We start from the raw sequence: 24,921 nt of genomic DNA, 5'->3' as shown, positions 1-24,921 counted from the left end.
CTCCTCCTGGGTGTAACTGTGCATTTTGTCCCTTCAGTCACTCCATACCCAAAGCTAGAGATCCTCTACTGCCCTGGGGATCCAGAATTCTAAAGGAGTTCTACAGGAGTCCAGTCTACCTACAGCTCATGCATATGGAGATTTTGTTTTCATTTCTTAATAGCGTTTATTTTACTTGAACCAGTCTAGTCTAGTCAATTGTTGATTAAGGGAGGATGTTGATGAGGAAATCTGATGTATCTAATTGTGAATGGGAAGAACGAGTTATTAGATATGATTTAGTTGTAAACTATGTTCGGTTAGTTTGGAATTCATTTGACTACTTTTTTTTATCATAAGACACTTATTTTTTATATTTCACTGTTAATATAATAGAACAAAAGTATAACATAAAAGGTTTTTGTGTCTTAAAATGACATAGTGAATTCGGAAACTATTCAGACCCCTTGACTTTCTCCACATTTTGTTACGTTACAGCCTTATTATAAAATGTATTAAATCGTTTCCCACCACAATCTACACACGGTACCCCATAATGACAAAGCAAAAACTGGTTTTCAGAAATGTGTGCAAATGCATAAAAATAAAATGAAATATCACGTTTACATAAGCATTCAGACCCTTTACTCAATACTTTGTTGAATCACCTTTGGCAGCGATTACAGCCTCGAGTCTTCTTGGGTATGGCGCTACAAGCTTGGCACACCTGTATTTGGGAAGTTTCTCCCATTCTTCTCTGCAGATCCTCTCAAGCTCTGTCAGGTTGGATGGGGAGCTTTGCTGCACAGCTATTTTCAGATCTCTCCAGAGATGTTCCATTGGGTTCATGTCAAGGCTCTGGCTGGGCCACTCAAGGACATTCAGACTTGTCCCGAGGCAACTCCTGCATTGTCTTGGCTGTGTGCTTAGAGTCGTTGTCCTCTTGGAAGGTGAACCTTCGCCCCAGTCTGAGGTCCTGAGCGCTCTGAAGCAGGTTTTCATCAAGGATCTCTCTGTACTTTGTTTCTTTCTTCTTTCCCTCAATCCTGATTAGTCTCCCAGTCCCTGCCGATGAAAAACATCCCCACAGCATGATGCTGCCACCACCATGCTTCACCGTAGGGATGGTGCCAGGTTTCCCACGGATGTGATGCTTGGCATTCAGGATAATGAGTTCAATCGTGGTTTCATCAGAACAGAGAATCTTGTTTCTCATGGTCTGAGAGTCCTTTAGATGCATTTTGGCAAGCTCCAAGTAGGCTGTCATGTGCCTTTTACTGAGTGGTTCAGTCTGGCCAATCTACCATAAAGGCCTGATTGGTGGAGTGCTGTAGAGTTGGTTGTCCTTCTGGAAGGTTCTCTCATCTCCACAGAGGAACTCTGTAGCTCTGTTAGAGTGACCATCAGGTTCTTGGTCACCTCACTGACCAACGCCCTTCTCCCCCAATTGCTCAGTTTGGCTGGGCGGCCAGCTCTAGGAAGAGTCTTGGTGGTTCCAAACTTCTTCTATTTAAGAATAATGGAGGCCACTGTGTTCTTCGGGACCTTCAATGCTGCAGAAATGTTTTGGTACCCTTCCCCAGATCTGTAGCTCGACAGAATCCTGTCTTGGAGCTCTACAGACAATTCCTTCAATCTCATGGCTTGGTTTTTGCTCTGACATGCACTGTCAACTGTGGGACCTTATATAGACAGTTGTGTGCCTTTCCAAATCATGTCCAATCAATTGAATTTGCCACAGGTTGACTCCAATCAAGTTGTAGAAACACCTCAAGGATGATCAATGGAAACAGGATGCACCTGAGCTCAATTTCGAGTCTCATAGTAAAGGGTCTGAATACTTATGTAAATAAGGTATTTCTGTATTTTTAAAAACCTGTTTTCACTTTGTCATTATGGGGTATTGTGTGTAGATTTTTATTTAATCCACTTTAGAATAAGGCTGTAATTGAATAAAATGTGGAAAAAGTCATGGGGTCTGAATACATTCCGAATGCACTGTAGGATTCTAGTACAGATTTATTTCATGCTTCTAGAAAGAGGTGGTCAGATTTTTTAGGGTTGTCTTGTCATTGTTGTTATTGTCTTGTCTGTATTTTGTTTAATAAAAAATAATGGTCAAAAACCATGCCAGGAATGTTCACTTAAAAATAAACTGCTCAAGGCCCGGTTTCCCGATAGCAATGGCACTTAGGCTTAAGAGTGTTTTAATGATGCATCTTTCCTACACCAGCCAATGAAATACATACGTTTCCCAAAACACCATGCAGAGAGAAAGTTTGCTAAGTGTGTCGTTGAGGCATGTGTCAATACTGATAGGATCGAAAGAAAGGCAACGCTGTTCTCAGATCAGCTTTCTCCATACAAATCTTACCTTAACATTAGAATTATTCCACAATACTGATGACGGATCAGCTCCTAGAAACAAATACTGAGGCAGCTTATTCTAATGCTTACCCTATAACAATGCACTAAATCAAGATTTGGCACATCATTGTGCACTTGTTGTTACACATCATGAAATGTATTGAGGCAAAAAATTACAGACAGTAGCCTACAATTAGCAAAATAGAACTCAAATTGATTTCAATCATATTTAATTATATAGGAATACTGTATGTGTAGCCTATACTGTAGGCTATTTATATTTTAATACAGTTATCTCTGTTTCCATTTTAAGCATTCATTTAGCATTTAATTTATCCTTTGCTTGTTTAACAATTGAAAAGATATGGGCAACTTTGTATTTGTAGTCAACTTCGTTGTGAAGTTATTGGCGCTCACATAGAGACAGATAAACATCTTGATTCTTTGTTTAGCGCAGATCTTATTCCATCCCTTTACTTAGATTTGTGTGTATTAGGTAGTTGTTGTGGAATTGTTAGATTACTTGTTAATATTGCTGCACTGTTGGAACCATCAGCACATGCATTTCGTTACACTCGCAATAACATCTGCTAACCATGTGGATGTGACAAATAAAATTTGATTCGAAGTAGTACATCCAATCACAGATTTGAAGAATGACTACAATTAAGGTCAGGTAGTGTTGACCCCATTCAGAATGATAGAAAAAAAATGTGCGCATGAAACAGCTAACAAGGCAGAATCCTAATTTATGAGTCACTGAGGCTGCTATTGCATCTGATCAGCCTGGCAGGAATAGAGCTTACCCGCTGGATCATAGGCATCAGCCTATAAGGCACTTTAACGGCTAATATGCCCGCAAGGAGCTTTTCCCATGAAACAGCCTACAAGGCAGCATTGTGACTTATCAGCCTCTAAAGCTGCTATTGAGTCTGCTCAAGCTCTGAGGCTGAAAGCTAATCTAATCATCCTGCCAGGAATGGAGTTCTGTACATGTAAATATTACCCATAAAACAGGAAGTGCCCATTATAATTATGCACATATCAGTTATGCAAGCTCACAACCAGCAAAAAAGAACTAGCTAGCTTGCTAGCTACAGTAGCTAACTAACAAGACTAACGTTACCTAGCTAACTGCTAGCTCACAAGACTAGCTAGCTAAGTGAGCTTGCTTTGCAGCGCTGCTAGCAAGCTAGCTAACAAACAATCAGTGTAATATCAGTATACAGTTGACTTAATTATGAAAGATGCTAGCTATATAAAACATTTTACTCTATGCTTCAGCTTTCTGGATATGTTTGAACTTGGCTCGATAGCTCGTTGTTCCTTGCATGCAATTGGTTCTGGTCTTGGGGGCGGCACGCAGCCTTGGAGACAATGTTACCTGTCAGGCGCTGTTCAGGGCTTAAATGCTCCACGAGCGTCCAGCTCGGGAATGGTTTTAGCACCACCAGGCGACAAAATTGAAGAACTACACCACACATAGTAATTTCCGGCAGAATCGGAAATGGTGTCATACTCCATCATCAAAAAAGTAATAGCGGCATGGCAGCAGCACCAGCTATCCACACTAAGACTTCTGGTTATCGGATTTTGCATTCAAAATAAAAGTCCACGGTAAATCGCTATGCATATGATACAATATCAATATTTTTTTGCAGCTTTGCACAGAGCATAATGTTAAAATTATGTTTTTAAAAAGTATAACTACATGGGGGGGGGGGGGGGGGGAATTGTATTTTGGTTGTATTGCACAAACAACTTGCACTGTACAGGAAAAACAATATATTTTTTGTCCATAAAACCAGGGTCCAGTCTACTCACTAAAGTCCCTAGAATAGAAGAGTTTGAACAAAGAGTTAGGTCATAGGAAGTGTTGCAGGACGTTTACTGTGCTCTAACAACAAATCATTGTATATGCATTACACATGGGCTTATGATAATAAAAAAACGATTATAGGTGCCTCAGTAAAACTATTGTAGGGAATACTCAGTAGGGTCAGTAGAATCCATATATGGTGTCATTTCATGGGGCACTGAACGGAGTGTTGCTGGCTTTTTACTCCACCAAATCATGGAATACATTTAGCCTAATAGAGCAAAAATTATTTTAGGTGGCTATGTAAAAGTATTGTAGGGAATACAATATATTATTATATTTCATGCACAGTTATTTGCATTGGAGGCATTTATTTGACCTTGGGACATGTTTTAAAACCCACATTTAAATAAAATATCACTTAAATATGAGCAAATATGAATAATTGTTCATGTTCAGATAATTATTTTTCATATACAAATACAGGTTATTGACACTGTTATACTATTAGGCGGGGACCTTTATTTGGCACATTTCCAAACTTCAGTGACCCGGAAGTACTTCATTAGTGTTGCTGATGAGACACTTATCAAAAAAATGAATGCTGCTGTTTTCTTCTGAACACAAAACTGTCTCTTGGATAATGTCACACATCGGCGATAACGAGCTAGAACAACTGGAATACCTCTCGTTGGTATCCAAAGTGTGCACAGAACTCGACAACCATTTGGGGATAAGTGATAAAGATCTAGGTATGTAAAACTGAAAGTGAACTTTCAATATAATATTTGTTAGTTGGCAATACAATGGCTAACAGCTAGCGACGCGTTAGCTAGCAGCAACTCCAGATCATCTGTCCAGTCAGGTTGTTATCTGCCCGGGTAAACCAGCTAGTTAAACTAGCTAAAGATTTCACCAGCGTAGCTAAGTTGGGTAACTAACTAGTAAACCGTGGAGTTGAGTTTAGTCAGCTAAGGTTACTAACAACGATGCGAACTTTCACGCTGCCCCTAGTTGACATGCTATAGTAGCCATCTTAGCGAGCAAATCAAAGCTACACTCGAAATGTTTAGGACAAGTTAACGTTACTTGGCTAATGTGGTTATTTTCTTTGCTGTTTTACAGCTGAGTTTGTCATCAGCCTTGCTGAAAAACAACCAACATTTGATGGCTTCAAATCACTTCTGCTGAAAAATGGAGCAGAATTCACAGTAAGTACAGACTTCCTATCTACTGCGATACAACAGTACTGTCGCTATCTAGAGCAGGTGTCTCCAACCTTTTCTAGAATGAGAGGTACTCATTTTTTTTTCTCCAGCTTTCAAATCGACACATTCTTCTCTCCCCTGGTCCTTAGTGCACTACTTTCTCTTGTACACTATGTTTTCTGTCAATATACCTGATAAATGAATGGTTAATAAACAACTCTAAGGGCGGCTCTATAAAATCTGTGATTTTTTTTTTTTTATCTCAAAAGTACAATTGAGAATCAAGAAAATGTAATGTTCTGAGTCCATGTCAATGCTTAAATAATGTTTTAGGTCTGATTTTTATTTGTAATTCCCCTTTAATTGAGCATCTGGCCCTTTAATTGTGCATCTAGCAAGTAAGGAATGTGCCATCTGTGCCGGTCTAGTGATGGTTCTGTAGAGCTGCTGCTCATTTCATGGAAAAGTTTGCAAATAACAAGAAATACATACAAACAATATGCTTACTCATGATATACTTCTGCCATACAAATTATATGCACTTCCGTTCAAAAGTTTGGGGTCACTTAGAAATGTCCTTGTTTTTTAAAGAAAAGCAAAAAAATGGTGTCCATTAAAATAATATCAAATTGATCAGAAATTCAGTGTAGACATTGTTAATGTTATAAATGACTATTGTAGCTGGAAACAGCTGATTTTTAATGGAATATCTACATAGGCGTACAGCGGCCCATTATCAGCAACCATCACTCCTGTGTTCCAATGGCACGTTGTTAGCTAGATATTCCATTAAAAATCAGCTGGTTCCAGCTACGATAGTCATTTACAACATTAACAATGTCTACACTGTCTTTCTGAACAATCTGATGTTATTTTAATGGACAGAAAATGTGCTTTTCTTTCAAAAACGAGGACATTTCTAAGTGACCCCAAACTTTTGAACGGTAGTATACATCTGCCAGGTAAGCCGACTTTGCAGTTAAGAGTTAATTGACAAGACTTTGGGGAAAGTATTTCTGTCAACCCACATCAACTGGCTACACACAGAGTGAGAGACAAGCGCATGCACCACACAGACAGACAGGGGCAAAATTGCTGGATATTAATTGGTAGATATTGTGTTAGATTTAGCTTTTTAAGCCAGTAGTGGCTAACCAGGGTTGGGATAATGTCAATGTTGCGTTGATTAGATAGTAGCTGGGAGCTTACGGTGTCTGATACTTGTGAGATTCGTTTATGACAGTTGTGCGGTGGAACAGGTGAAAATTGCTTCTACTTTCAGAATTGTTTGGCGAGCTACTCATAGTTGGGCTGTGAGCTACTGGTAGCTCGCGATCGAACTGTTGGAGACCCGTGATCTAGATGGATGTTTATGGAACTGATATGTAGACGTAACATTTATTTTCCATCTTTCAGGATTCACTCGTCGGCAATTTGCTCAGACTTATTCAAACGATGCGGCCTCCACCAAAGGCATCTACAAGCAAAGGTATGTGAGCTGTATTCCGCCTGTATCCTCTGATGTGATGTGTGCTTTTCACAAATTCTTGAAGGTATGGGCTATGTGCACTCGGTGTAAAAAACATTAAGAGCACCTTCCTAGTATTGAGTTACACCTCACCCTCAGAACAGCCTCAATTCGTCAGGGTGTGGAGTCTTCAAGGTGTCAAGCATTCCACAGGGATGCTGGCCCATGTTGACTCCAATGCTTCCCACAGTTGTCAAGTTGGCTGGATGAACTTTGGGTGATGGACCATTCTTAATACACACGGGAAACTGTTGTTCGTGAAAAACCCAGCAGCGTTGCAGTTGACACAAACCGGTACACCTCACACCTACTACCATACCCCGTTCAAATACACTTGAATATGTTGTCTTGCCCATTCACCCTCTGAACTGCACACATACACAATCCATGTCTCAAGGCTTAAAAATCCTTCTTTAACCTGTCTTCTCCCCTTCATCTACACTGATTGAAGTGGATTTAACAAGTGACATCAATAAGGGATCATTTCACCTGATCATTCTATGTCATGGAAAGGGCAGGTGTCCTTAATGTGTTGTACACTCAGTGCATGTGCTATTGTTACAATGTTGTGGACTCGATGATCTGCTGAGTTGCTGACCCTTTACTCTGTGATTTTAGCCTTTGAACCTGTGGTCAAGCAGAAGAATGACAAGGACAAACTGAAGGAATTGTTTCCTGCATTATGCAGGCCAGACGATCCTGCTCCCAAGGTACGTTTTGTTGTTGTTATAACCTAGTTAATTTGCAGGTGAAATGTATAGTATAGGCTATACTTTGTGGTTGACTTTGACCTGCTGACATTTGGCCTACCGTTTCGGACCCCCTCCCCCAAGGCCATATTGGATGAAGACGATGTGAAGATCGCCGACGCTGCCATGAAGGAGTTGGAGATGTTCATGCCCAGTGTGAGCAGATCAGACTCAAAGAGCAAGAGCAGGTAACGGGCTTTCACCAGTAAAATACTTATTGGTTTCAAGTGCAATGTTTTTCTCAGTTGTTACATGGGCTGTAGTTCTTATGTGACCTGTTTTGTATTTCTCAGGTCGGACAAAAAGAGGAGGCACAGCAGAAGTCGGAGCCGAGACCGGGACAGGAGGCGGCGTCACCGTTCTCGGTCCCGCTCACGCTCTAGATCTCGCTCTAGGGACCGCGACCGTCAGAGAGAGAGAGACCGTGAGAGGGACCGCGACCGTGGTAAGAAACGTGCGTCTCGCTGGAGTGAGCGCAGTCGTACCCCCAGCCCCCACAGAGACCGGGACAGGGACACAAAGGAAGGCTCTGACCGGTGGAAGGACAAACACGTGGATCGCCCTCCACCAGAGGAGCCTACTGTGGGGGACATCTTCAATGGCAAAATCACCAGCATCATGCAGTTTGGCTGCTTCGTGCAACTGGAGGGGCTGAGGTCAGTAAAAGAGTTGGGTTAATGCTATGTCGAAGGTCATTCGTTCAATAGTAATGAACCTAGTTTGTGTTTGAACTTGGTTTGCTTTTGAGTGGCCAGTGTTGAAAGACTTTTATTTGTTTCGCATTGTAGGAAACGCTGGGAGGGCTTGGTCCACATCTCCGAGCTGCGCAGAGAGGGACGCGTTGCCAATGTGGCTGATGTGGTCCAGAAAGGTCAAAGGGTCAAGATCAAGGTGCTGTCCTTCACTGGCTCCAAGACCAGTCTCAGTATGAAGGTGAGGCGGGAATGAAGTCAAGGCCTACGGTCCTTTCGGTGTGTTTTACTATATGGAGCCACTGTGATTGTATTGGGAGCGATGTGGTTTCATCTCATCTCTCAACAAGCTCTGCTAATCATGTCGGCCCAAAAAAAAAAGGCATTTGAAACTTTTGGAAAGGACTATGAAAGACCTTTCTGAATTATTGAAACACTTGTTCCCTTCTTGGTTTCCAGGATGTAGACCAGGAAACAGGGGAGGACCTGAACCCCAACCGGAGGAGGAACCAGGGCCCTGATGGTGAGGAGGAGAAAATCATGAGGAACCCCGACCGCCCAACCAACCTCAACTTGGGCCACGCCCCTGAGTTGGAGGACGACACACTGGAGCGCAAGAGGCTGACCAAGATATCTGACCCCGAGAAGTGGGAGATCAAACAGGTATGTGTACACGTGTAGCTTATCAAGACATCGTGGCTGTTGTTTTAATGTCATTTTGATCTAATCGTGCTCTTATTTTAATGATCTGCCCTCAGATGATTGCTGCTAATGTTCTTTCTAAAGAGGAGTTCCCTGACTTTGATGAGGAGACCGGTATCCTCCCCAAAGTAGATGACGAAGAAGGTAAAACATGTCTTTTGTTATTGTGCATAGAAAACCGGTGTCGGCTGAGATTCACATCAGTGCGTTGGGTTGTGATTAGCTCCGTGTCTTTCTTTCAGATGAGGACCTGGAGATTGAGCTGGTGGAGGAGGAGCCTCCGTTCCTGAGAGGACACACTAAACAGAGTATGGACATGAGCCCTGTCAAGATTGTCAAGGTATGTTCCCGTGTGGCCTTGACCATCCTACTTTCAAGGCAATTTTGTTTGACTGTTTTCATCCTTTTTTAGTAGTGTGAACCAATGCAGCCCTCTCTGTTTCCCTCTGTCAGAATCCAGATGGCTCGCTGTCCCAGGCAGCCATGATGCAGAGTGCTTTGGCTAAGGAGAGGAGGGAAGTGAAGCAGTGTCAGCGAGAGGCCGAGATGGACTCCATCCCCATGGGCCTGAACAAACACTGGGTAGACCCCCTGCCTGACGGTAAGTCAGTGTGGAAGCATACAGTAATCCAAAACCCAGTCCGGTCTGAGCCACCACTGCCTACGTCAGGCTTCCTCCAGTGTAGCAGCAGTAGCCCCCAGGGTTAGCAGGGCTGGAGATGGTTATCTGCTTTCCTTTAGCATCCTAACAGGCCGGATAGAGTGGCCTGCTGTAGTGTGCTGTGTCCTACATGACCCAGGGTGGTACCTGCCAGGGCCCTAGACTGGTCATCTGAAGGGATGGATGTTAAAGTGAATGTCCAGTGAATTACTTACAATATGAGTGAAATAGTTTTCCTTCCCAGTTTTTATAAAGCAGCTTTTCTGTGTTGGAATTCTGTGGGTATATACCGGTCATTAGAAATATTCAATCGAGTAGACCGCTGATTGGCTAGCTCATCCTCCTCTAGACCACTGATTGGCCAGCTCATCCTCCTAAGGAGTATGACATACTCTAAGGAAATGGCAAGCAATTTTGAAACGGTCTGTTTGAGGTGGGATTTTTGTGTAGGAGGAGTTAACAACATTTATACGGGTATGAGTTAACAGAAGATTAACTTTTAAAAGTACAATTTTCACTGGACAGGTACTTTAAATATCATGCCAGTTCATCTCTATTAAACACACAACCTCTTACACAGTTGATGGGAGACAGATTGCAGCCAACATGAGAGGCATCGGCATGATGCCAACTGACATCCCGGAGTGGAAGAAACATGCCTTTGGGGGCAACAAGGCCTCTTATGGCAAAAAGACAGCGATGTCCATCCTGGAGCAGAGAGAGAGCCTGCCCATCTACAAGCTGAAAGAACAGCTCATACAGGTTTGTGCAACAGTTAGCATCTGTTACCTTGCTAGTTATTTTTACGTCAACATCAACCGTTTTTAATAATTTCCTGCCATCTGATTATGCTCACAGCTGTACTCCACTATTACAGGCTGTCCACGATAACCAGATCCTGATTGTTATTGGAGAGACTGGCTCTGGGAAAACCACCCAGATCACCCAGTACCTGGCCGAGGCAGGCTACACCACTCGGGGGAAGATCGGCTGCACTCAGCCCCGTCGTGTGGCAGCCATGTCCGTGGCCAAGAGAGTCTCTGAAGAGTACGGTTGCTGTCTGGGCCAGGAGGTGAGTGATCGCTCCACACTGCATATATCTTAACACACGTGACCATGAGGCGATGTCTTAACACATCTGATCGCAGAACAATGCTGATTTTAGTGATTTCTGTCTTCGTTCATCCGCTCCAGGTTGGATACACCATTCGTTTTGAGGACTGCACCAGCCCTGAGACGGTGATCAAGTACATGACAGACGGTATGTTGCTGAGAGAGTGTCTGATAGATCCGGACCTTGGCCAGTACGCCATCATCATGTTGGATGAGGCCCATGAGAGGACCATCCATACCGACGTACTCTTCGGTCTGCTCAAGAAGGTATACCAGGGCCTTGTTTCGCCTTGACTTGAGGCTCTAACATCTCTATAATGTCAAGGAGACACAAACCCTCTTCTCCTCTCCCTCTTTCAGACGGTGCAGAAACGCACGGACATGAAACTCATTGTGACTTCGGCCACACTTGATGCCGTCAAGTTCTCTCAGTACTTCTACGAAGCGCCCATCTTCACCATCCCAGGGCGTACCTACCCAGTGGAGGTGCTCTACACCAAAGAACCCGAGACAGACTACCTGGATGCCAGTCTCATCACCGTCATGCAGATCCACCTGACTGAGCCTCCAGGTACAGTTTTAACAACGTTTTTATATCCAGTCTATAGTCAAACTGTAATACAAAGTCGTTGACCTAAATGAAAATCCATTGCTCTAAATTGTCAGGTTGAGATTCAACCTTGACTGTCAACAGATATCAACCTTCTCTTTGTCCTATCCCGCTCCTTCTTTGCAGGTGACGTCCTGGTGTTTCTGACGGGCCAGGAGGAGATCGACACCGCTTGTGAGATCTTGTATGAACGGATGAAGTCACTGGGACCTGAAGTGCCTGAACTCATCATCCTACCGGTCTACTCCGCCCTGCCCAGCGAGATGCAGACCCGTATCTTTGACCCTGCTCCCCCCGGCAGCAGAAAGGTCGTCATTGCCACTAACATTGCTGAGACGTCTCTGACCATCGACGGTATCTACTATGTGGTGGACCCAGGCTTTGTGAAGCAAAAGGTGTACAACTCCAAGACTGGTATTGACCAGCTGGTGGTGACCCCCATCTCACAGGTAGGCTGGTTAATCACTCAATTCATATTCTAAATGTTTCCCACATTGTAACCCCTCGGCCTGTCTAAATCCCTTTGCGTACCTTGCAATTAGGATTTAGTATACTAAGGGCTTCAATGTAACCTCTCTGTTCAATGTATCTTCTCTGTTAGGCCCAAGCCAAGCAGCGGGCTGGAAGAGCTGGAAGAACTGGTCCAGGGAAGACCTACAGGCTATACACAGAGAGAGCCTACAGAGACGAGATGCTCACCACCAACGTGCCTGAGATCCAGAGAACTAACTTGGCCAGCACTGTGCTGTCTCTCAAGGTATGCACACAGTAACAAAAGTAGCAATCTTCACTGTGATATATATATACTTGTCTGCGCAGACCTACTCATCCGGTGTCACCCTCTCACCTCCCTCTCTCCTTACTTCCTTCAGGCTATGGGCATCAATGACCTGCTGTCGTTTGACTTCATGGACGCGCCACCCATGGAGACGCTGATCACGGCCATGGAGCAGCTCTACACTCTGGGGTCTCTGGACGATGAAGGGTTGCTCACTCGCCTTGGACGCAGGGTAAGATGGAGTTTAGAGCAAAAAAAAGGAGACGATTGTTAAGAAACGTGAATGACCAACTAATGAATCCTTTTCCATCTCTCTCTGTCAGATGGCCGAGTTCCCTCTGGAGCCCATGCTGTGTAAGATGCTGATCATGTCCGTCCACCTGGGCTGCAGTGAGGAGATGCTCACCATCGTCTCCATGCTGTCTGTGCAGAACGTCTTCTACAGGCCCAAGGTACAGCAAATCACGGGACTCATAAACACTGAAATAGGGTTCTATCACTCCTCTGGGAATCTTGATTCGATGTTGTTTTCTTTGCAGCACAGGTTACTGTTGTGTTGAGGTTTACCATTATGGGTGGAGAACTCACTGAGGCAGTTGTACGGTGTGTTGTTGTTTACCATTTGGTGACTAACAGTCCTTTTTATTCTGTGTCTCAGGACAAGCAGGCCCTGGCTGACCAGAAGAAGGCCAAGTTCCACCAGGCCGAAGGAGACCACCTTACCCTGCTGGCTGTGTATAACTCCTGGAAGAACAACAAGTTCTCCAACCCTTGGTGCTATGAGAACTTCATCCAGGCCCGCTCCTTGCGCAGAGCCCAGGACATCCGCAAACAGATGTTGGGCATCATGGACAGGTAGGACCCACTATCCATTCGACAATGGAGTTAATTGTACATCTGACAAAGACACCTCACATGACATCTCTCACACACACCCAAACACTTTTTGACCTGTTTTCAGACATAAACTGGACGTGGTGACTTGTGGAAAGGCCACAGTGCGTGTACAGAAGGCCATCTGCAGTGGTTTCTTCCGGAACGCAGCCAAAAAAGATCCTCAGGAAGGCTACCGTACCCTCATTGACCAGCAGGTGGTGTACATCCACCCCTCCAGCGCCCTGTTCAACCGCCAGCCTGAGTGGTGAGTCAGCACTCTTTTCTGATAACCATGAGGACTAAAGGATTAGTCACTAGTTTTACATTGAATGTCAACTGTTACTGAGACATCTTGGACATCCTTATCCTCTTGCCCCATAGGGTGGTGTACCACGAGCTGGTGCTGACCACGAAAGAGTACATGAGGGAAGTGACCACCATTGACCCACGCTGGCTGGTAGAGTTCTCGCCGGCCTTCTTCAAAGTGTCCGACCCCACACGCCTCAGCAAACAGAAGAAGCAGCAGCGCCTCGAGCCCCTCTATAACCGCTACGAGGAGCCCAACGCATGGAGAATCTCCCGCGCCTTCCGTCGGCGCTAGAATGTCTATCCTGTATCTCCACACAAAGGAAGAGATGCACACAGTCCCGTATCAGTTGGTAGAGAAATACCGTGGAGAGACATTGTGCCTGTGCCAACAGGCCTCGCTAACTCTTACTTATTGGTCAAGCTGGGGCATTGTCTACATGTTTTAGACATGTGTAAATTATGTGTTTAATGTCTGCTCAGCTGATTTTATTCAATCACTATCATTTTGATCTGAGGTATTGGTAGGCCTAATTCTCTCTCTTGATCTGTATAGAAGACGACTAGCAAAGTGAGACGGTTAAGGGGCCAGGTCATTGCTTTCCCTGTCCTTACAGGCTTATTTGGGTAATATGAATCAATGTCTCATCCCCTGAGGAGAATCAATCTTCTATCTGAGCATCAAGGACAACGAAACCGTTTTATTTGTTCGTTTTACTTGAATGTCACATCTGCCCTGTGGTGAAAACTTCCGAAAATGACAAATTGAATAGGAAGGGGACTGGGTAGTAATTTGAAAAGTGGGTGAATGTCTTTGTCTCAGAGCACTGTTCTCCTAAAACAGAATTTATATTTTATAGTAGGCTATCTTTTTATAAAACGAAGTGAAATGGATGGAACTATGTACTCAGGCATTGTCTTAGCTTTGAGTGATTGTTTCACTGTGCTAATGTACTCCTTACACTTTCTGCCCTCATTAAATATTGTATTGCTCTGTATTGTCAATGTTTCATTTAGAAAATGTAATTGGCAGCCACACTGGTGTAGGTTAAAATGGTCATATTGACAATGATTTTAGCCCCACCTGGTGACACAATTTAAGTATTACACACACAGAACCCAGAAGTGTGATCTAAGTTCATTATGTAATGTGCTTGTTGTCAATGGGCGCGTTTCTCTGCCCAGGTGTTGCTGACACATGCCCGATCTTAGAACGCATGGATAGGTATTTTACATATCAGCTAACCACATGTTTTACAGCAATCTGGTGCCTGCCGGCATAGTCGATGTGGCACTTCATTAGTTTATGCATGCAAAATCAGAGAAGGGGAACGTGACCAAAAACTGCTTTTTTTCTGTAAACAAAACAAATGCTGTTGAGCAGTGGTGTCAAACTCATTCCATTGAGAGCCTAGTTTCTGCAGGTTTTTGATTTTTCCTTTCAATTAAGCCCAAGACAACCAGGTGTGGGAAGTTCCTTACTAATTAGTGACCTTAATTCATCAATCAAGTACGAGGAGCGAAAACCCACAGACACTGCCCTCCGTGGAATGAGTTTGACACATGTGCTGTAGCGAATGGCAGACTTCAGAGTTGAGGAACTTAAAGGCCCAGTGCAGTCAAAAATTTGATTTTAATGTGTTTTATATTTCCACACTATGAGGTTGAGATAATACTGTGAAAATGATAATGTCCTTTTAGTGTAAGATCTGTTTGAAACGACTGTCAGGAATGTCATCCTGTTTTGGTGAGATGGGAGTTTGGCATCCCTGGTGCCATCACCAGGTGGTAAATTAGTTAATAGACCAATAAGAAAGAAACTTCTGAACTTCTCTGTCATTAACAGCTAGTTTTCAGTTTTCACCTCCCCGCTCAGACCACTCCCAGACAGTCCTAACAAAATTATTTATTGAGAAATTGCTCTTTGCTAAGAAGTTCATTTGAATTTAAAACAATCACAGTAAGGTACTTAAAGGGATAGTTCACACAAATTACAAAATTACATATTGGTTTGCTTGCCCTGTAAGCAGTCTATTGACAAAGGATGACAGCAATCCATACTTTTGTTTAGTTTCCCTGGCACTGTTTCCAAATGCTAGCATTTGAGGCACAAATCCCATTCAAGTCATGGTAGCGAAATTAGCATTTTTCGCGCATCATGTTCAAATCTATAACTGACGTTGTTGAGCTTCGCAATCAGGATGATTTGAACATGTTTTATTTTCCTCTGTCGCACCCTACTTTCACCATACACTTTAAGGCCTAACGGTTTTCAATCTGTTAAGTAGTGTGAACAACTAAATCTCTCTGTTTCCCTCTGTCAAAATCCAGACGGCTCGCTGTCCTAGACAGCCATGATGCAGAGTGCTTAGGCTAAGGAGAACCACGCTCATCAAATGGCTGAGATGGATGCATTCCTGTTGACCTCAACAAGCAAGGGCCTGGACCACACACAAACATTGCATTAGAGATGTAGACATACAGTATGCTTTCCCACCATGTGATTTATGTCTGGGCTTCTACCTCATGCGTCTTTTCTGCACTTTAAAAGGTAACTACCACGTAGTAAAACAAAGTCAAGTCTGATGGTTTCCACTAGTTACCACAGCCACAAAGTTTTCTTACTTTTTCTTAATTTAAGGTTAGGTTAATACACAAGGTTAGCAGTGTGGTTAAGGTTAGAGTTAGGATTAAAAACACACTTTAAACCTAACCTTATTTTTTAAGGTTAGGTTTAGGCATAAGGTTAGCAGTGTGGTTAAGGTTAGAGTTAGGTGTAAAATCAAATTTTATGAAGCTCAATTGTAGAAATAGGCAGGGTTTATGACTTTGTGGCTGTGGTAACTAGTGACGACCCAGTCTGAGGCACGACCGACTACGTCAGGCTTCCTCCAGTGTAGCAGCAGTAGCCCTCAGGGTTAGCAGGGCTGGAGATGGTTATCTGCTTTCCTTTAGCATCCTAACAGGCCGGATAGAGTGGCCTGCTATAGTGTGCTGTATACTATATGGCCCAGGGTGGTAGGAGAGGTTGTGTGGGTGGAAGGTTCCTGCCAGGGCCCTAGACCAGTCATCTGAAGGGGTGGAGGTTAAATATCATGCCAGTTCATCTCAATTAAACACACTTCCCTCTTACACAGTTGATGGAAGGCAGATTGCAGCCAACATGAGAGGCATTGGCATGATGCCAGATGGCTTCCCGGAGTGGAAGAAACATGCCTTTGGCGGCAACCAGGCCTCTTATGGCAAGAAGACAGAGCTTACCATCCTGGAGCAGAGAGAGAGAGAGCCAGCCCATCTACAAGCTAAAGGAGAAGCGCACACAAGTCAACAATAGTCATTGCCCTATAGAGAGAAATAAAGTTGTTTGTCAGACATTGCTTTATTTGTAAGGTTACCTGACTTCAATATTACTTCAACGGTTTAAATGATATATGGTATCCAGCTTTGGTCACCTCTCTTTTTCATTATGACAGGCTGTCCACGATAATCAGATCCTGATTGTGGTTGGAGAGAGTGGCTCTGGGAAAACCACCCAGATCACCCAGTACCTGGCCGAGGCAGGCTACACCACTCGGGGGAAGATCGGCTGCACTCAGCCCCGTCATGTGGCAGCCATGTCTGTGGCCAAGAGAGTCTCTGAAGAGTATGGTTGCTGTCTGGGCCAGGAGTTGAGTGAGCAGTTTTACCTTGGTATACCTTTTGGATTTGCTTTTAGTCCGTGACTTTGTTTATGAGGGACTTCTCACCTCTCAATTATTTTCAACACCAGGTGGACTACACCATCTGTTCTGCACCAGCCCTGAGACAGTGATCAAGTAAGTACATGACACATGGTATGCTGCCGAGGGAATGTCCAATAGACCCAGACATGTGTCAGTACACCCTCATCATGCTTGACGAGGCCCACGAGAGGACTCCATACTGACGTGCTCTTTGATCTACTCAAGAAGGTACACAGGGTCTTGTTCATAATAGCAAAACAGTCTGAATATTTCCTTGACTCCTTCCATTTTGAGAATAGTATAATGAGTGGTGTGTTAATTCCTTTAAATTCTCTGTCAAGAAACGCCCAGACATGATGCTGATTGTGTCCTCGTCAACACTAGATGCTGTCAAGTTAAAAAATATAAAAATATATTTTTTAAATTCTATGCATTGTTGGGAAGGGCCCATAAGTAAGCATTTCACTGTTAGTCTACACCTGTTGCTTCTGAAGCATGTGACAAATAACTTGTGATTTGACTTGAGTTTTCCCAGTACTACTTTGAGGCGCCCATCTTCACCATCCCAGGACGCACTTTCCTAGTGGAGGTGCTCTACTGCAAAGAACCCGAGACAGACTACCTGGATGCCAGTCTCATCACCGTCATGCAGATCCTCATGAGTGAGTCCTCAGGTACAGTTAAAAATGGTTACAGTACATACATCCACAATGTCTACACTTCAGCACCTGCGATAAGATGCAAATCCTCGATTGACATCTAAAGTTTAGGATTCGGCCATCAGTGACTCTTTGTCCTCTCTCGCTCCTTCTTTGCAGGTGATGTCCCGTTGTTTCTGGCGGGTCAGGAGGAGATTGACACAGCCTGTATGAACGGATGAAGTCGCTGGGACCTGAAGTGCCTAAAATCATTATCCTACTGGTCTACTCCGCCCTGCCCAGCGAGATGCAGACCCATATCTTTGACCCTGCTCCCCCTGCAGCAGAAAGGTACCCTAACACAAACCAGAACGGTCCCAAAAACACACACACACTCTTCTGCTGCCACACATGCTCGATATCGGAGGTAGGCCTAAGCCTAATAATTTTGTGTTATTTGATTATGCAGGTAATAATTGCCACCAACATTGCTGAGACGTCTCTGACCATTGATGAGATTTACTATGTGGTGGACCCAGGCTTTGTGAAGAAGAATGTCTACAATTCCAAGACTGGCATCGACCAACTAGTGGTGACCCCCATATCCCAGTTAAGCTGAATAGATATATGCAGATATCCTTATCATGCATGGAGAAGGAACACTGAATGTTTTTTTTTTATGATGGATATACTTTGTGTTGTCCAAAGGATTAAACTGAAATCCAATCAAAATGAATCGCTATCTTTATCTTTCTCAGGCCCAAGCTAAGCAGCAGTCTGGTAGAGCGGGAAGATATAATGCTACCGTCTGTTTACAGAGAGAGCATACAGAGATGAGGTGCTCACCAGCAATGTGCCTGAGATCCAGATAACTAACCTGTCCAGCACCATGCTGTCTCTCAAGGTACATAACACATACAGACACTAATTGGCATGTCCTAACACATACAGACACTAACTGGCATGTCCTAACACATACAGACACTAACTGGCATGTCCTAACACATACAGACACTAACTGGCATGTCCTAACACATACAGACACTAACTGGCATGTCCTAACACATACAGACACTAATTGGCATGTCCTAACACATACAGACACTAACTGGCATGTCCTAACACATACAGACACTAACTGGCATGTCCTAACACATACAGACACTAACTGGCATGTCCTAACACATACAGACACTAAAGTTACTGATTATAGGCTCATATTAGCACTGCAAAACCCCAGAGTACCCTGCGTTAGTACAGGTTTATTTGCTCAGACCTGTTCTTCCAATGCCATCCACTCACTTCCCTCTCTCCTTACTTCCTTAAGGCCACGGGCATCAATGACCTGCTATCGTTTGACTTCATTTGACTTCCTCCTGTGGATACAACTATTACAGTACATGCAGATATCCTTATAATGCATGGAGAAGGAACACTGACATTTTTGATCAGAGATGCTCTACATTTTAGGGGCTCTGGAGTAATGGTGCCGGAGAGGATGGCTGCTGTTTAATTGGCTCTTATCCAACCGTGCTATTTTTATTTATTTTTTTGCATTGGTTGTAACTTATTTTGTACATAATGTTGCTGCTTCCGCCTCTTATGACCGAAAAGCGCTTCTGGACATCAGAACAGCGATGACTCACATTGAATTGGACGAAGAATTTTTCTTTAATGAGTCGGACGAGAGGGATTTACTCCAGACACCCGAACAGGCCCTCATCCCCGTCATTCGCAGGAGAAAGAGACTGAGGATCAGGCGACTAGTGGCTAATCTGCCTTTGCCACCCGTATTATTAGCCAACGTACAATCACTGGAAAATAAATGGGACGATTTAAAAGCACGTATATCTTACAAACGGGACATAAAAAATGTAACATCTTATGTTTCGCCGAGTCGTGGCTGAACAACTACATGAACAACATACAGCTGGCGGGTTGTACACTCTATCGGCAGCATAGAACAGCAGCCTCTGGTAAGACCAGGGGTGGCGGTCTGTGTATATTTGTAAACAACAGCTGGTTCACGATATCTAAGGAAGTCTCAAGGTTTTTCCCGCTTGAGGCAGAGTATCTCATGATAAGCTGTGGACCACACAATCTACCTAGAGAGTTTTCATCTGTATTTTTCGTAGCTGTCTACATACCACCACAGACCGATGCTGACACTAAGACCACACTCAATGAGCTGTATTCCGCCATAAGCAAACAGGAAAACGCTCATCCAGAGGCGGCACTCCTAGTGGCCGGGGACTTTAATGCAGGGAAACTTAAATCCGTTATACAACATTTCTATCAGCATGTTAAATGTGCAACCAGAGGGGGAAAAACTCTAGACCACCTTTCCTCCACACATAGAGACGCGTACAAAGCTCTCCCTCGCCCTCCATTTGGCAAATCTGACCATAACTCTATCCTCCTGATTCCTGCTTACAAGCAGAAATTAAATCAGGAAGCACCAGTGACTCAGTCAATAAAAAAGTGGTTAGATGAAGCAGATGCTAAACTACAGCTGTTCCGGACGACTGTGTGATCACGCTCTCCACAGCCGATGTGATCAAGACCTTTAAACAGGTCAACATTCACAAGGCCGCAGTGCCAGATGGATTACCAGGACGTGCACCCCCATTCTCATCTAAGGGGCTGTAGTGGAGCAGGTTGAGAGCTTCAAATTCCTTGGCGTCCACATCACCAACAAACTAACATGGTCCAAGCACACCAAGACAGTCGTGAAGAGGGCACGACAAAACCTATTCCCCCTCAGGAGACTGAAAAGATTTGGCATGGGTCCTCAGATCCTCAAAAGGTTCTACAGCTGCACCATCGAGAGCATCCTGACGGGTTGCATCACTGCCTGCTATTGCAACTGTTCGGCCTCCGACCGCAAGGCACTACAGAGGGTAGTGTGTACGGCCCAGTACATCACCGGGGCCAAGCTTCCTGCCATCCAGGACCTATATACCAGGAGGTGTCAGAGGAAGGCCCTGAAAATTGTCAAGGACTCCAGCCACCCTAGTCATAGACTGTTCTCTCTGCTACCTCACGGCAAGCGGTACCGGAGAGCCAAGTCTAGGTCCAAGAGGGTTCTAAATAGCTTCTACCCCCAAGCCATAAGACTCCTGAACATCTAATCAAATGACTACACAGACTGCCCCCCTACGCTGCTTCTACTCTCTGTTATTATCTATGCATAGTCACTCTAATAAATCTACCTACATGTACATATTACCTCAATTACCTCGATTAACCGGTGCCCCCGCACATTGACTCTGTACCGGTACCCTCTGTATATAGCCTCGCTATTGTTATCTTACTGCTGCGTGGTAATTATTTCTTACTTTAATTTCTTACTTTTATTAGGTATTTTCTTAAAACTGCATTGTTGGTTAAGGCCGTGTAAGTAAGCATTTCACTGTAAGGTCTACACCTGTTGAATTCAGCGCGTGTGACAAATACAATTTCATTTGATTGACAAAGGTTTACTCGCTCACCTTGGACGCTGGATAAAATGGAGCATGGAACAACAAGCTAACTTAAAATAGGTCAGTTTATGGTCAGTGACTAGTCTGAGTTAAAATTGCCTTGGCCCCAACCATAATATTATAGTAATGAATGTGATTAAATGTTATACACTCTTCCCCACTCCTCTCCCTCTGTCTGCCTCTTTGTTTGTGTCAGAGGGCCGAATTCCCTCTGGGGCCCATGCTGTGTAAGAAGCCGATCATATCCGTCCATCTGGGCTGCAGTAAGGAGATGCTCACCGTTGTGTCCATGCTGCCTGTGCAGAACGCTCTTCTCCAGGCCCAAGAAACCTCAGATCATAGGTCCATAAATACTGTGTAACCATGGCTATTATTAATGTCCTCCAGGCCAGTGAGTGGTGTTAAGTAAAAATCACAGAAAAAAACATGCACGGTTAAAATAAATAAACTTCTGTAGCTTTACAATTTTGAAAGCTATTCAAATTAAAATACATTTATCTGTGGTGTCTGCTAATACTGTTTTGTCATAAAACATTGGCCTCAAGATCATGTTCAATGTTGTTAGCTTTCGAGTTAGCTAGCTATCAAAATTACCTGAATGTCAGCCACACATTCTGCTAGTTTTGGCTGATAATAAATGTACTGATACATTACTTAAATTGCCTGATGTCTCTCGAATTGGTTTCAAATGTGCACATCTCAACTTTGTTATACAGCACACATATTAGCTAATATCTACAGATGTTAGGGAGCTAGCTAGCAGAAGACAAGCTAGCATCAAAGGAAAATGTAACTCACTGCAGTTGGACAAAACTGTTCTTTCTTGTCTCGTTGGCTAACAAAATATAATATTACTACTTGTAGATGTACAGTTGAAGTCAAAAGTTTACATACACCATAGCCAAATATATTTAACTCCGTTTTTCACAATTACTGACATTTAATCCTAGTAAAAATTCCCTGTCTTAGGTCAGTTAGGATCACCACTTTATTTTAAGAATGTGAAATGTCATAATAATAGTAGAGAGGATGATTTATTTCAGCTTTTATTTCTTTCATCACATTCCCAGTGGGTCAGAAGTTTACATACACTCAATGAGTATTTGGTAGCATTGCCTTTAAATTGTTTAACTTGGATCCAAAAACAAATCCCCCCTACAAGCTTCCCACAATAAATTGGGAGAATTTTGGCCCATTCCTCCTGACAGAGCTGGTGTAACTGAGTCAGGTTTGTAGGCCTCCTTGCTCGCACACAATTTTTCAGTTCTGCCCACACATTTTCTATAGGATTGAGGTCAGGGCTTTGTGATGGCCACTACAATACCTTGACTTTGTTGTCCTTAAGCCATTTTGCCACAACTTTGGAAGTATGCTTGGGGTCATTGTCCATTTGGAAGACCCATTTGCGACCAAGCTTTAACTTCTTGACTGATGTCTTGAGATGTTGCTTCAATATATCCACATAATTTTCCTGCCTCATGATGCCATCTATTTTGTGAATTGCACCAGTCCCTCCTGCAGTAAAGCACCCCCACAACATGATGCTGCCTCCCCCGTGCCTCACGGTTGGGATGGTGTTCCTTGGCTTGCAAGCCTCCCCCTTTTTCCTCCAAAACATAACGATGGTAATTATGGCCAAACAGTTCTATTTTTGTTTCATCAGACCAGAGGACATTTCTCCAAAAAGTACGATCTTTGTCCCCATGCGCAGTTGCAATCTGTAGTCTGGCTTTTTTATGGCGGTTTTGGAGCAGTGTCTTCTTTCTTGCTGAGTGGCCTTTCAGGTTATGTCGATATAGGACTCGTTTTACTGTGGATATAGATACTTTTGTACCTGTTTCCTCCAGCATCTACACAAGGTCCTTTGCTGTTGTTCTGGGATTGATTTGCAATTTTCGCACCTAAGTATGTTAATCTCTAGGAGACAGACCGCGTCTCCGTCCTGAGTGGTATGATGGCTGCGTGGTTCCATGGTGTTTATACTTGCATACTATTGTTTGTACAGATGAACGTGGTACCTTCAGGCAATTTTTTTGTTGTTGAGGTCTTGGCTGATTTCGTTTGATTTTCCCATGATGTCAAGCAAAGAGGCACTGAGTTTGAAGGTAGGCCTTGAAATACATCCACAGGTACACCTCCAGTTGACTCAAATTATGTCAATTAGCCCATCAGAAGCTTCTAAAGCCATGACATTATTCTGGAATAAACAATTGTTGGAAAAATGACTTGTGTCATGCACAAAGTAGATGTCCTAACCGACTTGCCAAAACTATAGTTTGTTAACAAGAAATTTGTGGAGTGGTTGAAAAACGATTTTTTAATGACTCCAACATAAGTGTATGTAAACTTCCGACTTAGGTAGTAGGTTAACCAGCTTACTAAAATTCGAATTGTTTTCTCTATTGAAATGAGCGGTCCAGTGTACAACTTTGCTCGCAAGTGCTCGAGTCGTTGTGCACATGTACCCTCTGTAGGATTGGGGTACCCTTGCGCAGGGCGGGTTATTATGGGTTTACAACCAGAATCAACTGCTATCGTAGCTATCACATTTGTTGATGGTGGTGAATTATGGTTGACTGACTTCCCTAACTTGTCATATATTGGTGGAAACCTCAGGCCATAATGAGACAGTTGTAGCCTAATGTGATTGGTGTTGATCAGTTGATGGCCAGTCATCGCGTTTGTAATTTTATTCTGTGCCGCCCCAGGACAAGCAGGCCCTGGCTGACCAGAAGAAGGCCAAGTTCCACCAAGCCGAGGGAGCCCACCTTACCCTGTTGAATGTCTATAACTCCTGGATGGAAGAACAAGTTCACCAACCCTTGGTGCTTCGAGAACTTTATCCAGGCTCGCTCCTTGCGCAGTGCCCTGCATTTATGCAAACAGTTTATGCTAACAGATGCTGGGCATCATGGACAGGTAGGACATTCATCATAAGAATTTCTAATTCATTCTATATCCGGTAACGTTCTCAACTGGTATTATTACTTGTGCATGGTATTAATCCTGTGACTCAAAGACACAATCCCAGGGCCTAAATTTAACTTAATCTACTTCCCATTTATGGATATCATAGAAAATCTGTATGCCTACTTGTATCAATATTTTGGACATAGGGTGAATTATTGGAGTGTTACTTTGACCTGTGCCACGTGGAAAGGCCACAGTGCGCATACAAAAGGTAATCTGCAGTGGTTTCTTCCGGAATGCAGCTAAAAAGGATCCCTAGGAAGGCTACTGTACCCTCATTGACCAGCAGGTGGTGTAAATCCAACTCTCCAGTTCTCTGTTCAACATCCAGCCTGAGTTATGAGTCTATAACCATTGGGGCTCTAAGCATAGTCACGAGCCACTTTCATCTATTTTGATTGGAGCTAGTGTTGCCTCTATGTAATAGAATCCTTGTATATACCATACATGTCTTGAAAGGGACCACTGTTCCGTGTTGGCCACCCATTTTTGGAAGTAAAGAGTGTAAGTGTATAGACTGTGCTACTTTTTAATATATATAATCAGGGAACAGAGCTCCAGAAAGATTAAAAACATACTCTTCTATACCCTAATTTCCCCCACTCATTTCATCCCTTTATCGCGGTCTAAGGCACTGCATCTCAGTGCAAGAGGTGTCACTACAGTCCCTGGTTCGAATCCAGGCTGTATCACATCCGGCCGTGATTGGGGGTCCCATAGG

General features: G+C 43.6%; 1 protein-coding gene and 1 pseudogene across 1 annotated transcript; both read left to right on the top strand.

The window, feature by feature from the left end:
- The first annotated feature begins 4,738 nt into the window (after nt 1-4,738).
- Nucleotides 4,739-14,386, top strand: LOC139570228 (ATP-dependent RNA helicase DHX8). Its single transcript, XM_071391924.1, has 22 exons — nt 4,739-4,917; nt 5,291-5,376; nt 6,790-6,862; nt 7,520-7,611; nt 7,735-7,838; nt 7,944-8,306; nt 8,439-8,583; nt 8,802-9,005; nt 9,101-9,188; nt 9,287-9,384; nt 9,498-9,645; nt 10,286-10,467; nt 10,583-10,777; nt 10,900-11,085; nt 11,179-11,389; nt 11,555-11,877; nt 12,030-12,185; nt 12,301-12,438; nt 12,530-12,658; nt 12,865-13,061; nt 13,168-13,347; nt 13,464-14,386. Exons 1-22 carry the CDS (start codon nt 4,767-4,769, stop codon nt 13,681-13,683), a joined length of 3,669 nt encoding a protein of 1,222 aa, XP_071248025.1. The 5' UTR covers nt 4,739-4,766; the 3' UTR covers nt 13,684-14,386.
- Nucleotides 14,387-16,393: 2,007 nt separating this feature from the next.
- Nucleotides 16,394-24,543, top strand: LOC139569788 (ATP-dependent RNA helicase DHX8-like; annotated as a pseudogene).
- Nucleotides 24,544-24,921: the final 378 nt, after the last annotated feature.

This window comes from Salvelinus alpinus, chromosome 3 (assembly GCF_045679555.1).
Source record: "Salvelinus alpinus chromosome 3, SLU_Salpinus.1, whole genome shotgun sequence".
Lineage (NCBI taxonomy): Eukaryota > Metazoa > Chordata > Actinopteri > Salmoniformes > Salmonidae > Salvelinus > Salvelinus alpinus.
This window is presented reverse-complemented; position numbering and strand designations above follow the sequence as displayed.

Coding starts and splice junctions, on each gene's coding strand:
- LOC139570228 (XM_071391924.1), top strand. CDS start 4,767: ATGCTGCTGTTTTCTTCTGAACACAAAACTGTCTCTTGGATAATGTCA. Junction 5,377..6,789: donor AAAATGGAGCAGAATTCACA/GTAAGTACAGAC, acceptor TCCATCTTTCAG/GATTCACTCGTCGGCAATTT. Junction 8,307..8,438: donor GTGCAACTGGAGGGGCTGAG/GTCAGTAAAAGA, acceptor TTCGCATTGTAG/GAAACGCTGGGAGGGCTTGG.